Source organism: Macrobrachium rosenbergii, chromosome 3 (assembly GCF_040412425.1).
Source record: "Macrobrachium rosenbergii isolate ZJJX-2024 chromosome 3, ASM4041242v1, whole genome shotgun sequence".
NCBI classification, from domain to species: Eukaryota; Metazoa; Arthropoda; class Malacostraca; order Decapoda; family Palaemonidae; genus Macrobrachium; species Macrobrachium rosenbergii.
In genome coordinates this window covers 80,511,307-80,527,077 of record NC_089743.1, presented here as the reverse complement: position 1 = coordinate 80,527,077, position 15,771 = coordinate 80,511,307, and the positions used below count along the sequence as shown (strand labels likewise).

The following is a 15,771-nucleotide window of genomic DNA, read 5'->3' as shown; positions in this document are numbered from 1 at the left end:
TTTATGGTAAATTTCATTTAGTTTCCTTTAAAGGTGAATGTAAAGTTACATATGATTTATTTCATACTTTATTCCAGTATACTGTACTCTCACAATATTGTATTTTACCCACAGAATCATACATTTTTCCCAATAAAATCACTTTAAAATATCTTTCAATAAATGTATGATAAACATACTACGATTGTTTTTTCCACATAATATACTTGTGAAATAGGGGTGCGTTATACACCGCCAAATACAGTAAGCTAACACTTTATTTATACATTCTATCTAAGTATTGTTCCAATGCTAACCTTTTATTCAGTACAGTACAGTATATGTCATCAGCACACAAAGGGTGAGGTGAACTCAATGAGATTTCAAACTTTGCTTAATAAGTTACCTGGCAAAATACTCTTGAAACTGCCCAGTCACTGAGGTATTGTAATAGTGTTCATGCCCAAGAAAAAATATATAAATATGAAAAGTATTCCGAAAACAAAACTGCAATACCACTGCTCTGCATTAATTGAAATTTCTGGCCTTCTAGCCAATGTTGCAGCAGCTGTTCTTTTCATCAACAATAATATTTCATTCTATTTTGAATATTAGCCTACTCACGTAATTTACATACAAGAAATTATCAAAATACCTTTTATTCACACTCACATAGCCAGATAACTTTTAATTTAACTACGTGATAAAACATACCATACATTTCTGCGTATAAGACGACCTTTAAATCCTAAAATTCACCCCTAAAAATTAGGGGTCATCTTAAACTACAATTTAAAAATCAAACCTTGAATTCTAAGTGATGTTTATCAGTAGGATATCCTCATCCTCGGTGCTTTAACCACAGACATACATGAAAAGATTCACATTATGAACTAAATTGATAATAAAGGTAATAGAATGGCAAATTTTTAAATTAATTTGTATTTTTCACAGGTAACAAACCTGTGGTCTTAACATTAGGATAAATCTTCTGGCACCAACTGGAAACTGGTAAAAAGCAATAGGAATTGTTTATGCAAGGAATTGGTGGCATCTGGCATCAGTCACGGGGATGAGGGAGGAAGCAAACAGCGACCTAATCTCTAACCCCGTGACAAATGTAGTTTTCTTCTTACCACCTTCGGAGGAGGACGTACTTTTCGCTCTCCTCCTTAACGTCGGTTTTTCCTTCCTTGCCTGTGTTTCCTTGGTTTGAGATTTTCGTCATAGTGATATATTCTGTGTTTTGTGTGCTTGTGTTTTGGCTTTTGATAATGCAATCCCAAAACTCATCTATAAGCATTATTATTGGCATATCTTCATAATAAATAGCCTATTCGAGGAATAATTCCATATCAATGACATCAACTTTTATCTATGCAAGGCAAGCTGACAAAATGTAAACATCGAGTTATGGTTGCGCTCACAGTAACTTTTGTCTTTCGGTAACCTTTCAGAAATTTTACTGGTAGTGTAATTATGGTAGGACTGTAGGAACACTTACGACAACGTAATAATCATTTTTCATTAAAAATTCATTATCAATTTGGTGGTAAATAACCGTTTAGAACAATTCATTCATATGAACGATAATTATCGCACATTATCATCTTGCTGTTTGTGACTGGCGATGAAACTTAAATGTAATAAAACCATTTTTACCTTATGTATTATTTGTATAGCTTCATAATAAATAGCCTATTCGAGGAATCCTGTAATTCCATATCAATAAAATCAACTTTTATCTATACAAAGCCAGCTGACAAAATGTAAATATCGAGTTACGGCTGTGCTCAGAGCAACCTTTATCTTTCGGTAACCTTTCAGAAATTTTAATGGAACGTAATTACGGTATTAATAACATTTAGGATAACATAAAATTCATTTTCCATTACTAATTTATTATTATTTTGGTGGTAAATAACTGTTTAGAACAATTCAGTCATAAGAACGATAATTATGTACAATAATTATTGTACATTATCGTATTGTTAGGGGTTGTTGTGATTGGTGATGAGACATACAAAACAATGTCTCCCTTTTAGGCTACGTATGTAGCAAAACATGATATAGAATTGGCTTTATTGTTTTGTTTATTTTGAATTTCTAAGGATCAAGTAAGTAAAACAGCATTTGTAATAACATCATCTTTACATAACCAATATTTCATAGGGTACCTGTTGTTGCAAAGGCTAGCCTATACACAGATGGTTTTGTAATTTAGCAGTCGTCTTATACTATAGATATGAGATAAATTTATGAAAATTTGCCATAATCTTTTACCCCATCTTACCTAAAGATTGTCTTATACACAGAAATATACGGTAATTTTTGAAAACCCATTGTTCTTTTGTGTTTGAGCTGCGTACACTATTTGATGCCAGTTCGCCTTTTGTGTGCATGTACAGTATTGTTATATTATTGATATAAATCAGCATGTTTATGATCTATGTTGGATGGTGTGGGGGTTCTTTGTATATACAGTACTGTATAAGCATTCAGATGAATTACTGACTAAATAGCATGCAATTTCATCACAGTAAGACTATGATGTCGAAAACACTGACTTCAGCCAATCAAGAGCTAGAGCTTTGCATATTGCCACATCTACTTAAAACCTACATTACTGTGGACAGATGGAATAAAATAGACTAGAATTAGCACCTTTCTCTAGCTGCCTCCTCCTTTCTCATTTTAAAGCTTTTCAGCTTTTGCACTTTGTGCAGAACAAGCTGCCATTAACATTTGCCTCAGAGCATAATTATCCTCTACAGTATACCTATTCTGTAACATGCTCTTGATTTATAAGTAGTCAGATTTGAGCTTTATCAACTTATCATTCATCATCAAAACTGCTTCTAATGCTACATAAAGCGAAGGGCCTCTGTAAAATTCTGCCACTAATGTTTTTCCTGTACGTTGTCATCCAAACATCTCCACTCATCTCCAGGCAACCCCCGCCCTCTTTTAAGATTCTCATCCAAGTAGCTATTAGTCTCCCAACATCTGGTATCCACAACAGCCCAGCTGACACAACCATTTACTACTCTCCCATGGTTCGAGCAAAGTACATACCCAAGCCAACACTACTTCCCTTTTTTTCATTATCTCATTTATAAATGGAACTTCAGCTGTTTCCCTACTGGAAACTTACCAAAATTCCAATTAGTTTATTACAAGTGATTCAACTATGTTGGTGAGCATAACATGTTACCCGTAATACATAATGACAACACTTAGTTTTGAAGAGTAGAGGAAAATGTGAGAACCAACTGTGGAACAAGTAAAGTGGAATAAGTAAAGTGCACAATGAATAAATTCCTTCCTTGAAAGAGCAAAAACTTTTAGAACTTGGGAAAATCAAAGTGTTTGGAACCTTGGACGCAAGTTATCTGGTATAATCAGTTACAGTAAAACATACTAAGCAATTAATTTTTGACATTTACGTCTCAAATATGAAGCAACATTATAATTTCTGATGTGACAATTTAATTGGATGGTTTGCAATCACATATATGCAAAAATTCGTTACCTCTTATGATTATATTCATCAAGCAGGCCTACCAAAATATGAACTACTGTATTCCTATTAATAGACAGCTTAAATGGACCACAAAAATACAATTTTTTCTCTCATACAGTTAGTCCTAAAGGTTTGTTCTTAAAAAGCTAACACTATATCTCAATCAATGACATGCATCTCTTTACAGTTTAAAAACTGAATAAATTGAAAATTTCAATTCTAACAAAATTTCACCAAAGGGATTTATTCCCAAGACTTGGCATCCATTGCTGGTTAAAAATGGACAGTTGTATGAAACACATTAGCACAGATCTACATTTTCCGTACTCTAGCAGTGGGTTATGTAGGTTATTCATCAGATGTTCATGAATCAAACAAACATGATTAATTCAAGGAGGTGAAATTACTTCAATGTGGTGCTCTTTTTGAGAGGGCTGTCATATACCAACAATGAATTTGGTCTCTAGCAGCCGACAGCAGCAGTGTGTGTAGGTGATATGGTCTCGATCATTTCTTTTATATAGCTGTATATTTACTCATTCGATAAGCCACTCATGAGATCAGATGATGCTAGAGGTAAGAAGCACAAACATAAATCTTTATCTATGCCAGAAAAGATTTTCTATCCTTCCCCTTTAGTTAATGAATGTTTAGTGCTCATTTTCCTTAATAGATGGTGGTGTGCTTTATTTACTTTTTTTGACAGCGACGTTCAAATGCACTGAGTGATTGCCGAAATTCATTTTTTATTTTTGTCGTCTCATTACCCTCTACAATCAAAATAAATGACAGAGCAACTAACAGCAATAACTATGAAGATAGTAAATTTAGGAGATGAAAGTCACCAATAATAATCTGCAGATTATGATTAAAGTGAAGTAGTTGGCTTACAGTTAGGCTAACTTGGGAATGTAGACTAATGTGTTATATAAAGTACACTATTTGAAAGGAAATTGTACAGTATGAAGAGTCCAAAGATACGTAAAATATATAAGAGTAATAAAATGATAAAAAGTGGTCAGAACTTAGTCAAGTGCGTAGTAGGCTAAGTCGGCAACTAGGCTAAACTATGTTTACGTGGGGGCTTCATTTTTTAGGAGTGTATTCTTTATTCTAGGATTTTCTGTGGTCCAGTTGTGGCCTGGTCCCAAGGTTCCCAGATAAGAAGTTGGACTTTAGTTAAAAAATCAAAATATCGAATAGCACTATTTGACTGCCCATAGCCCAGATAATTGGAGCTTTGGCCACTTTATCAGAAATGTTATTTCCCTTAATGCCTACATGTCTAACATAATTCAGTAATTCTAGTATAATGACTTCATACAGTTTTTGTAATGAAAAAACTGATAATATACATCACGACCCATGCTAGTTGGTATACTGAACAAATTTATGATAATCTGTCATATTTTTCCACATCTTTTCAACGCTGTCATTCTGCCTTAGAAAAATCTGGATAATTAAAAAATATGAGTAAAGATGACATGGATAATGGTGCAATTACTGTAGTTTTAATAACCAAACAAGCAAAAAATACTGAGATGTACTTACATTGATGAAAAATGGAATGACTAGCACAACGATGACTACCCTCGCTTGTGGATCCTTGATGGGAGCAAGTATGAGGTCTCGTACATTAGACCAAAATGGGAAAGCTAAGAGACCTGTAATAACTATCTTCTCTATGACCATAAGTCCTATATACAAAGCACATTGATGGCCCCATGCCCGAAATGATGGAGGCCGACCTGAAAAGAATAAGACATCAATCACAATATGCTGGCAAATTTACAGTATTTAAAAAAAAAAAAAAATTTTTTTAATTAAATTCCTTCCAAGCCTCTTTACATTACAAGGGACAGACAAAAGTAGACCTTCAAAATTTTTTCAAAAGTGATATCTTCTAATCAGTTCTGTGGTGACAGACCTATTTGGTAACTATCTAATAATTACAATGGAAAAAGAAAAATATTCATATGAAACATATTTCCTTTTATTGGTCAATGAATTTCATAGTAGGCCTGATAAAGCAAAGACCACGTGCACAGGTTTATCCAGTTTTGGTAATGAGTAAAATCCCACTTTTAAGGCATAAATAAACTATTGTAGTCCCTTTGGAACCAAGTTAGACTCTACAGATATATGTCACGTAACAAAATTTATTACTCTACAGTAATTTAAAATTTTGTTTCCAGTTACAAACATGCTCAAGTCACCCATTCTTAATGCCTGCAAATATGGTTATGTTTTTAGTTTTCTGTAAAAGAAAACTGTTGTGCCAGCTTTGTCCGTCCATCTGCACTTTTTGTCTGCCCTCAGATCTTAAAAATTACTTGGGCTAGAGGGCTGCAAAGCTGTATGTTGCTCACCCACCCTCCAATCATCAAACATAACAAATTGCAGCCCTCTAGCCTCAGTTTTTACTTTATTTAAGGTTAGAGTTAGCCATAATTGTGTGTCTGGCAATGATATAGGACAGCTCACCACCGGACCTTAGTTAAAATTCCATGGGCCGGGCCGCGGCTCATACAGCATTATACCGAGACCATCGAAAGATAGAGCTGTTTTCGGTGGCCTTGATTATATGCTGTATAGAAAACTTGATTGCGCTGAACCTTCGGTGCATTTTTTACTTGTTACTTTTGTAGATTAGTTTCAACAAGCAATTTACACTTAATGCCTCCAGTAACTACAAAATTTCTCTTAAGTGGGATTTTCCTCTCTGTCTCAATTTTGTGCATGCCTTATTTTAAAAAATATTAAGTACAAGAGCTTGACACATTTTTTTTAAGCAAACTTATCAGTCATACTGAGCACTCATTGCAACTTTGAATGTTCCCAAATTCATAAGTTTTTATGTCTTGTCGACAGAAGCAGTAAAAAAGTTAACAACATCCATTCATTCATGCACACCCAGGATCCACCAGTGGGCAGTCAGCGTCCTTATTATTTATGCAGGATACACATGAAGCAGTGAAAACGAGGTATGAGAAAAGGGAATGCCACGTATGACTGGTGGTTTTGTAAGAAAAAATATAAACATTTCTATTTAATTACAAACCCATAAATCTTACAGATACTGAATCAATTTTTACACAAAGGTGAGAGTCCCAGCTATCTTGCAAGGGTCCACTGAACCCAGTTAAGTACTTGGGGGCTGTATTCATCAAGAAACAATGATCAAGGTATCCTCATAGAGTACTTAATGTAATGAAACAGCTCAAGAGCAAAGCATAATTTGTAATTGTCAAGTGTCAAAATGGATTAGGTATCAACACAGAAGCCCATAACCATAGGAGAATATGGGCAATGAGGATAGACGAGGTATTTAGAGTTTGAATAATTAAAAACAGTAAGAGGAGGATTGTAATGCATTTTCTGCCCCTGGTAATACTTGTCCCAAAGTGACTATTGGTCCATACAACCCACAAAATATAAAATGGCTAATGGTGAGTGGCATATCCAGGCATCTGCATTTGCAACAGCTGAAATCTCAAATTCCTCCTAAAAGTTAAAGCTGAAAGTATTTTGATCTTGTCTTAAAATACCACTGCACTGCCTTGAAAAATGGCCTGCCTATCCCAGAAAAATTTAGTATTCTCAAAAACATGCTTCTCACATTGGGCCAAGGACATGAAGAATATGAAGTTGTTGCCTCTCTGATGTCCCTTCCTTTTCAAGTAGTTGTGGATTGCTCTTACCCAGTAAAGCAGATTGTCTTCCAAATCATTAGTAACAGGAGTTAAAGACAGAATGGCAATGGAATTGCAGTGCACTCTTAACTACTGCCAGTCTGAGTTTTGTCAACAGATTCCAGAGCAAAAGGCAGACCCACAAAAGACCAACCTCTGGCATTTAGTAACCTTGCACGACATGGCATGCAGCTGTCTCACAAGTCTACATGACACAAAAACTAGCCGAAAAGTTATTTTCTTTATCAAATGATGAAGAGACTTTTGAAGCTGCTCGTAAGGTACCTCAGGCCTCTGAAAGTTGTAAATCTGATGCCCTATGGTTCCAGAACTAATCAGAGGTCTGACCTGTAACCCTTGACAGCAGAGACCAACAGCCTCTCTTGAAGACCCAGATGAAGGAAGAAGTCAGCAATCATAGATATAGAGGCACTATTGAGGTAATGGCCATCCAAGCAGCCATGGGCAGGTTGTGGCCCCTGGAGTTGTTCTACTTTCATTTGGAGCTTGAAATTTGTCAAGATATTCTTAGCCTTTGTAGCAAACGTGAAGTAAAAAAAGTTTGATACGGGGGTCCACTGAAGAATCTTCTGACCTCCACTCAGCAGTTTACATTTTTTTCTTTGGCACTACAGGTGTTGCAGTCTAAGGTTTTCTGAATCCAGTCCAAGGCATCAGAGGAAGCCTCTTCCTTCACTGCCTGATTTACCACTTCATCATCTTTGGTAAAGAACTCTAACGAACAAGCAATGTCATGGAAAAGGTCAAACCTAAGTTGTCTTATTGGAAGGAAGGAGTAAGAGTAGCAGATGTTCTGGAAAGCAAGGGTTCCTTTTGACCAAAGGGTCAATTCAGAGGCAACAGAAATCAGGGGACAACAGAGCACGCTTCCTCTTATGGCAGTTACGTGCGTCTGATCTATATGATGATGTGATATCAATAAAAGTTAATATGAGCAAGAAATAAAAGGGGATCCTCTGTTAAGGCCTCTTCAGTATGGTATTTGCCCTTTCCTGCAACAACTACCATAGAAGCCTCCCCTTTTGGCAAGGTTGCAGAGGAAACAATGTTACAAAAACAGAAGTGTCTGACTTCAAGGCATCAACCAATCTGTTAAAATTTCAAGATGAGCAGTCCCTACCAGAAAAAGAGCATCCAGTACAGCCAGAACAAAAATCTCTGGTGTTACAGTCCCTGGAAGGTCCCTCCCTCAAAATAGTTCATCTTGAGAGTGCATGAACCTCTGCCTGGGAGAGTACCAAAGTAGGACTTGGGTGAGCAGATGACCTACAACTCCCAGCTTTCCGTCCTGCCACTCTTGGAAGTCTTTATATTCTATGAATGCCTTCTTCACTACCAAGTTCTGGATTTATGCTTAGGCAGCAGATACCTCTAACAATTTAGCTTCTGCTCTAGTATTAGTGGCTCCACATTAGTGCCAGCTTGTTTTTTTGGCAGGGAGCAACTCTCATCATTCATTTTCCTTATTCATTCGGGGTTCAACTTGGACTTAGAAATTTCTAATTAGATGACCTATTACATGTTCTATTGCTTTCACGCTGAACAAAGTCAAGAAACAAGGTTGAGGGAGCCACACTGGATTAAAGTTTCTGTTTATGTGGTGCTACTTGCCTAGCAACAAGAAACTTTTTTTGGGAGAACACTTTCTGGATCAGCAGGTTTGATACCCTCATCTTTCCTCCAGCAAACTGTCTCCATACCTAGTCCATTTAGAAATAATGTAGTTTCCTTCTTCATTCTGGACTCCTAATATCCAGCACTACAACAAATTTCTGTTCTCCTAATATGCAGCACTACAACAAATTTCACTCAAGATCAGTTGGCAGGATGGTAACCAGCAGGGATATTAAGACATCATCCCTCCTCTGCTTTTCACTTACGATAACACTATCTTTCCACCAAAAACCTGAAACCTTGACCATGGGTCTATCTTCTTCTCTAACTCATCCTTCAATTTGTTCCTTCTTTATACAGATGCTCAACCAAGAGGTTTTTATTGTTGTCCTATAGCCAACTCACTGGAATACTTTTGGAGGAACTAATTTTTTCTAAAAAACCAAGGAATTAAGGAATTCTCAAGGTGATTCCAGGGTACCTATTCGCTGTAGTAACACATTCTAGGAGGAAGGGAACCGGCCTGAAGGAGTCAAGTCAACCTCCCCAGCTACATTGTTGATTCTCATATACAGTACTGTCATGTTATACTGATCCTGCTTCTTTTTTAAATTTACATCCGGGAACAGAAGGCATTCTCTGATACTAAATTCTATGGTGAAGTTAATCTTCAAGTTCCTCTGAAAGTAAATCAACCAAGACAGTTAAACTAACACAATTCCTGTGATGGGACAGTAAAGACACACAAGGCTGGCAATCCCCTGGACACACAAGGTTGGCAATCCCCTAGGCAAAAAATATTGCAAATAATTTCACAAACATTATGTACTGACAAGATCCTAAACAAATTCTTCACCCCTTATACTACAACAGCAAATAGTGTTAAAGGACAATGCCCACCAACTCAACAATTACATAACTGGATGCCAAAGTTTATTTACAAACATACCTGTGAATGAGACACTAAAAAGGATGTAACAAACAGAAATCCCTCCTTTAGACAAACCAGAGGACACCCTCAAGTGGCTTTTTCAGACAAGCATGAAAGAGGGCCCCTTTATAACTCATAAGGGAGATCTCTACCATTATGTAAATGGAGTCATCATAGGTTTCCCCTGGGAGTCCTTTTGCCAATATGCATATGGCAGAAGTGGAGGAAAGGCTCTTCAATACCCACATTAAGCCTGGGGTATATGCTAGATACATAGACGACATATTATCATGATCTGCCCTGACAAAAATACTGCCCTTCTGCATAATACCCTTCTAGGAAATTTTAGCCTGAACTTTATTATAGAATATACTGCAATGCCTAAGGTCAAACAAGCAGGATCAATACATCATAAAGGTATATTAAAAATCAACTAACCTAAGCCAATGACCGAATGCCTGGGGAGAGGGTTTAATAACAGCTACAGTGAATGCACTACCACACAATTAACACTGGTGTTTACAAGCTTACCATAACCAGGGAACTGTTTTTTAACAACATACAGACACCCATGATTGGAAGCCCTCGCTCCAGACATTGATAAGAGGAGACTGAAATGAGAACCCAATGGGGTCTTATACACCAATTTACCATCAAATATGATAATTCTTTTATGAGTGATACCAGGGCTCTAGTCAATCTCAAAATAAAAATGCTAACAAAGCAAAGAGTACTATCACACTATTACAACAACAAAGAATCATTTAATGAGAACACTAAAAAGCACGCGATTACTTCGACACTGGGTTAGAATTCTAAAAATATTTCACAAGAGAATTTACTTCTAGTTAAAATAGAATTTGCTTTATTAAAGGACTTTAGTTCAGTGCTTTACTTGACTTCCCCTTTCCTGAATGAACAACTTCCTCTTTTATACTCCATTCACTCAGCCTTGCCTCTAACAATGTCAGTTCAGTACTGAACTTTCTGGTGCATGTGCTCTGGAATGTCTCATTTCACTGCATCTGAGCGTTGACTTATAACAACTAGTGACTGCACAGGGATGAATTTGGTTCGGTGGAGGGAGTATGGCCAGAGGCTTCCCAATATCTTTGAAGGTATGTAATGCTGAAGTGCTCAGCAATTCGTCAAGAGTGAGGTTACCTCTCTGTTACTCAAGTTTTTCATACTGGAATAAATTCTGCTCATCCTTCATGTGTTGTTTCGAGATCAACATGGAACGTCTCCCTCTTGTCAATCTACTCAGCCAACTGACTTCTCTTTCGTTAAGTTTCAATCATCTAGGCCTATGCTAAGATACTTGGTGGAGGGGTAAGAAGACCATGACTCTCACTGGAGAAAAAAATCCGCTGTTAAGTATGGGCACATACATTTAAAAATGAATCTCTACAGAGAGCTTTCTGGAATATGTTCAATCCCCCATTTTCAATCTGGCTTGGTGATGTAAAAACACTAACCAAGTAAAAATACAAAGAATAAAAACAAGCAAACTTACTTATAAAACAAAGAACAGGTCATTAAAAGAGGCAAGAGTAGATCAGCCAATGACTCGCATTGGCTGAATTTCACATTTTAGTCAAGCAAGCCTATGGTCAGTTGTGTGCCATAGGTCAGATTGCTGTGCACAACCTCTAAGACAGCCTGTAGGCAGGCCTTCACCTCACCTTGTAATTTTGACCTCAGGGCATCAGAAGCTGGGGTAATTCAGACAGTGAGACCAACAGTTGAAGATTTGCAGGTGACAGCTATTGCTGACCTGTCAACACAGCAGTTGCTGACCAGTTAACTTTCCTGTTTTCCAACAGCCTTCTTATCACATTGGAGAGTAAGCTTCACTCTCCCATCTCAAGGATTTACCTGAGAACATACACAGATGGCAATTGGGTGGTTCGGTCTGAAGAGATTGTAAAAGTGGAAACAAGAAGCAAAAGTTTGAGGAGTCAGGCAAATGGGAAAAAGAGAAAAAATTGATCTCCCAAGCCAATCACCATGGTTCTCTCTTGCTGTGTTCATCCCATGCACATGGCATACTCAGCTGCAATGCTGCAAGTTGTGTTTTTAATAAAAAAAATATTACAGCTTTAAAAACACACAGAATTATACTAAACATATTCACCAAATATAGTATATACAGTATCTACTAAACAATCTGCTACAGAAAAGTTACAGTAAAACAACAAAAGATATAAACAACAAAGTTTAACAAATAAATGATACCAAAAACATTATACTAACCATATTCACCAAATACTATAGTAGGATAGCCCTGGGTCTGGCCAATGTGGATGCTAAGACGAATTCCAACCCATATAATCATCAAGCCCAGAGTTGAATCTAAAAGAAAGCTGATAATGTACCTGAAAACAGAAAGAAAATTAAAATGTTTAAATCCATCAATGATTATTAATAACAAATTATACCATAGTAACCAAATGACAAACTCTTCACCTATTAAGCATAATTCATCATTTTCCTAATAATGCTTGGAATGACAAATGGTAGCTGATATGTCATTCATGCTAAAAATAACCTAGTCATTCTGTCAGATCTGTATCCTGCCATTAGCAAAAACTTAATCCTTACTTAACAGATATCATTCGTTATCGCTGCAGCTACATCAGATGTGGATGAAACCAATCAGAGGGCTATAAGGGAACCCTTGTAAGATGAAAGGTTTGCACAGTAAAGTGAACAAGTTTGAATCTGTCTGAGGGAGGCTTTAAAGTGATATAAGCAAAAAACAGAAAGCAGCCATGATGGAAATTTATTTCCATTCAAATCCCTTTTAACTATTACCTGCTAAGTGGCATTGTGGGTCCAGCATAGATCTATTTTCTAAGATACACACTGGACTGAAGTGACTTTATTAAATGCTTTTAAGTATTGCATTCACCTTGAACTCACCATTTTTTAATCATTTTGCATAAGCAGACTGTTAAAAATACTGGTTATGGTATGATGAATTACTGAGGTCTTTGCCTTGTTCGGCTATAAGGACAACAATGGCATGTTACCATTCTTTTGGACACTATTTCTTAATCCAGAGTTGGTTGTAAATGAGAATAAACAACTTGTGGTTAAGGGGGTCAGATGTCTGGTCAAATTCTAATTCCCTGATGGTAGAGCTTTTCTTTTAATATATATCTTCTTCTGTTTCAAAATTTATATTCTCAGGCTGTTTTCCATTTACAATCACAAAAGTATTCATCTACATTAGGTTACTTACATACATTACAAGTTTTCCTAGTATGTCCAACTCTGCATATGGATTATGAACTCTACTTACTATACGTTAAGGCACATCTTGGTGGTCTTCTATTTGATCCATCAGTTTTTCCAAAGTTTTGCAAATTTTCTTTAATTGAAGTTTTGTTTCTACACTTATACAAACCTTCAGTCTTTACATGTGGGATGTACTTTCAGTGCAAGCTGGAGCTGGCTGTTTAATTTAAAACAAGTTGGATATTGCTACGTGGCTACCGATGGAAGGAGAGGAATCCCTCCCATCCAAATGGTACCCATCCACTGTACTTTTTTGGCCACGTCTGAGACAGCGTTGTTATTTTGCTGCCTGCTGTAAAGCTTTTATTTTTATTTTCTTCATTTTTGGAAGATAACTTTGGTTTGGAATGCTCTGTTTATATTGAAATAAGTAAGCAAGTTCTATTCTGTTACATTTTATTTATTTTTCGTCTTTCTTGCAATATGATTGTTCCTACACAGTTATGCTACGTTGTTTTCAAATTGTTTTAGCCTATGAGTCCTTCTCTTTAATTCCCTCTCTATCTTGGTTTTGCCTTTCTGATATAATGCAAACCCAGCTTGGTCTTAGCCCTGGTGTTTGTTCTTTTATCTCCTTTTTTTCTATTATGCACCCAAGGAGAGAGGCTTGTCACTCGCCACCAACCATTCTATTTTTAGACGTCTTCTCAGTCTCATTATATATTGAACATCCTTATTCTACATCTTCTGTTTGTTCTGAAGTGTTTTCTCTATGAATAAGCAGTTTTTCTTTTGACTACACAATTACTTTGAATGTTGTAATGTTTCAGTCTTTCAGATGATGTGAGATCAGACAGTCCATCGAGACGGGGAGATTCTCTGCACACAATGTGGTAGTTTCATAACCATTTATGAGGACCTCTGCTTGCCTTCCGGTGCATGGGATCCCCCCTTTCGGTCGCGAGAAAAGAAGCAGAGATTGATATTTGGGCCTTAGACAGAGTTTCAATTTCGACAAGTCATTTCCAGACCAGTAGCTGTTCACATCTGGTTCTTGTCTATGGATTTCTTGCTCTGTCTCTTTTTGAGGTTGGATTTCTGCACCTCCCTGCCTCTTGTTCCTGTTCTGAAGGATGAGAAGTCCCAGGAAGCTTTCCTTGCTGAAGTTCCTTCGCCTCCCTCGCTCTTTTTGTCATCATATGCTGTATCGCAGTTTCTCCATCTTCTTTCTTCCCTTCTAGAGATGTTGGGTGGAAGAGTACATTGTGACTGGAGGAAGACAACTGAAGCTGCAGCCAACAAGCCACGTTCAGGCAGTCGTTTCCAGTTCAGTGTGAGTTTGTTGTGCGTCGTAGCCTCAAGCTTTTACTTACATCCACCGCCTCTTCAATGTTGAATTTGCAGAAGCAGAGCCTTCTCCTTCGCCTTTGTTGTAGGCCACACCATGTCTTCCCCAGACGTACCTCCCCCAATGTGAATCTTCCATCAGTGCTACTCCCGTGCTCCCGCCCAGATCGTCATCTTTCCCTTCCTCCCGTTGTCCTTTGGGACACAGACGAGGGTTTCTTCATTGCCAGAGTAGTTCCTAGCATACTAGGACTTCTCTTCCCAGCTGTTTCCTTCAAGAAAAGTTCATGAATGCCATTTTCAGCAATGCCATCAGTTTCTGGACGTCTAAGCTGAAGATATGCTCTCCAAGGAAGAAGAATTTGCAGCTGTGTTTTTAAGTATTACATGATGTCTTGTTTTTCTCGCTTGCATTGTATGAGGAAGAAGAGGAGGCCCAGGGCAGATGTAGCCTTGCCCACCTTGTCCACAAGGCTGCTGGCCTGACTTTTTTTGTGCTACTGCACGGTTTCGATCGTCGCCCCAGTCAAGATTCGCTCTACCAGGAATGAAGAAGTACATCTATGCAGATGTTGCATGTTGTTGGGAATGCTGCTGCGTCTGTCGGATGTTTTGACCAGTGTGAATGTTACATTACCATGCTCCTTTCTCGATTGTTGCGAGTAAAGTTACAGCAATCTTTTGCCTGTTAAGCTGTTTTCTTCCATCCTATCTGAGACATAGACTTGGAGTTTCTTCTACTTAGCCTGGGTAAGTGTTGATCGTGAATGTTTCATTCATTCCTTCACATTCCCATAGTCCAGCATTGCATGGTAGGTCACACATCCAGGCCATACCCCATTCACTCCTACATGGGGTTTAGAGAAAGAAGCAGACAGCTCTTCTGAGTTTTTTCACCCTGTTCATGTGAAGGTTTCACAGCGGATGGACTGTTCTTCAGAGAACGTTTCCTGCCACAACGATTGTGTGGATGGTTGGCTGACATCCATAGGACATCTGTAATACCCACTCCCTGTCCCGACATTCACAAGGTTGCTATCAAGATCATCAACATCTCCATGGGTCTGTGGGGATGCACCTCCACTCTTCCTTTTAAGAAGAGGCCCCTGGCGAATGAGATTGCCCTTCCGAGAGCTTTTCTACTTCCACAGTCAGGCAAACGGCATCAACGTTGCTTCCATGAAGGTCATTGGTGGGACTACCATAAACTTCTGGAACACAGCACCCACCAATGTTTGCGTGAATATTGGGCATGTCTTGCTTTCCCTCCCCTGTTCACGTTCGTGAGTTTGCAATCACGTCCGAGTGAAACAATGTTCATCCAAGTGGACTTTGACAGAAATTTCCTAGAGCAGCCAATGTCTGTTTCCAGTAATGACCACTTCGGAATGAACTGGATCATTCTCCCAGACCCTTATGAC

At 37.8% G+C, this 15,771-nt stretch overlaps 1 protein-coding gene across 3 annotated transcripts in view; it reads right to left on the bottom strand.

Moving 5' to 3' along the window:
* Positions 1-15,771, bottom strand: part of LOC136826104 (store-operated calcium entry regulator STIMATE-like) — a 47,746-nt gene that overhangs the window by 16,037 nt on the left and 15,938 nt on the right. For all 3 annotated transcript variants that reach the window (XM_067083082.1, XM_067083091.1, XM_067083098.1), the window contains exons 4-5: positions 12,017-12,138; positions 5,054-5,250 (exon numbers count right to left, since the gene is read on the bottom strand). In XM_067083082.1, the coding sequence (XP_066939183.1) occupies positions 5,054-5,250; positions 12,017-12,138 (319 nt within the window). The remainder of the gene's footprint in view (positions 1-5,053; positions 5,251-12,016; positions 12,139-15,771) is intronic.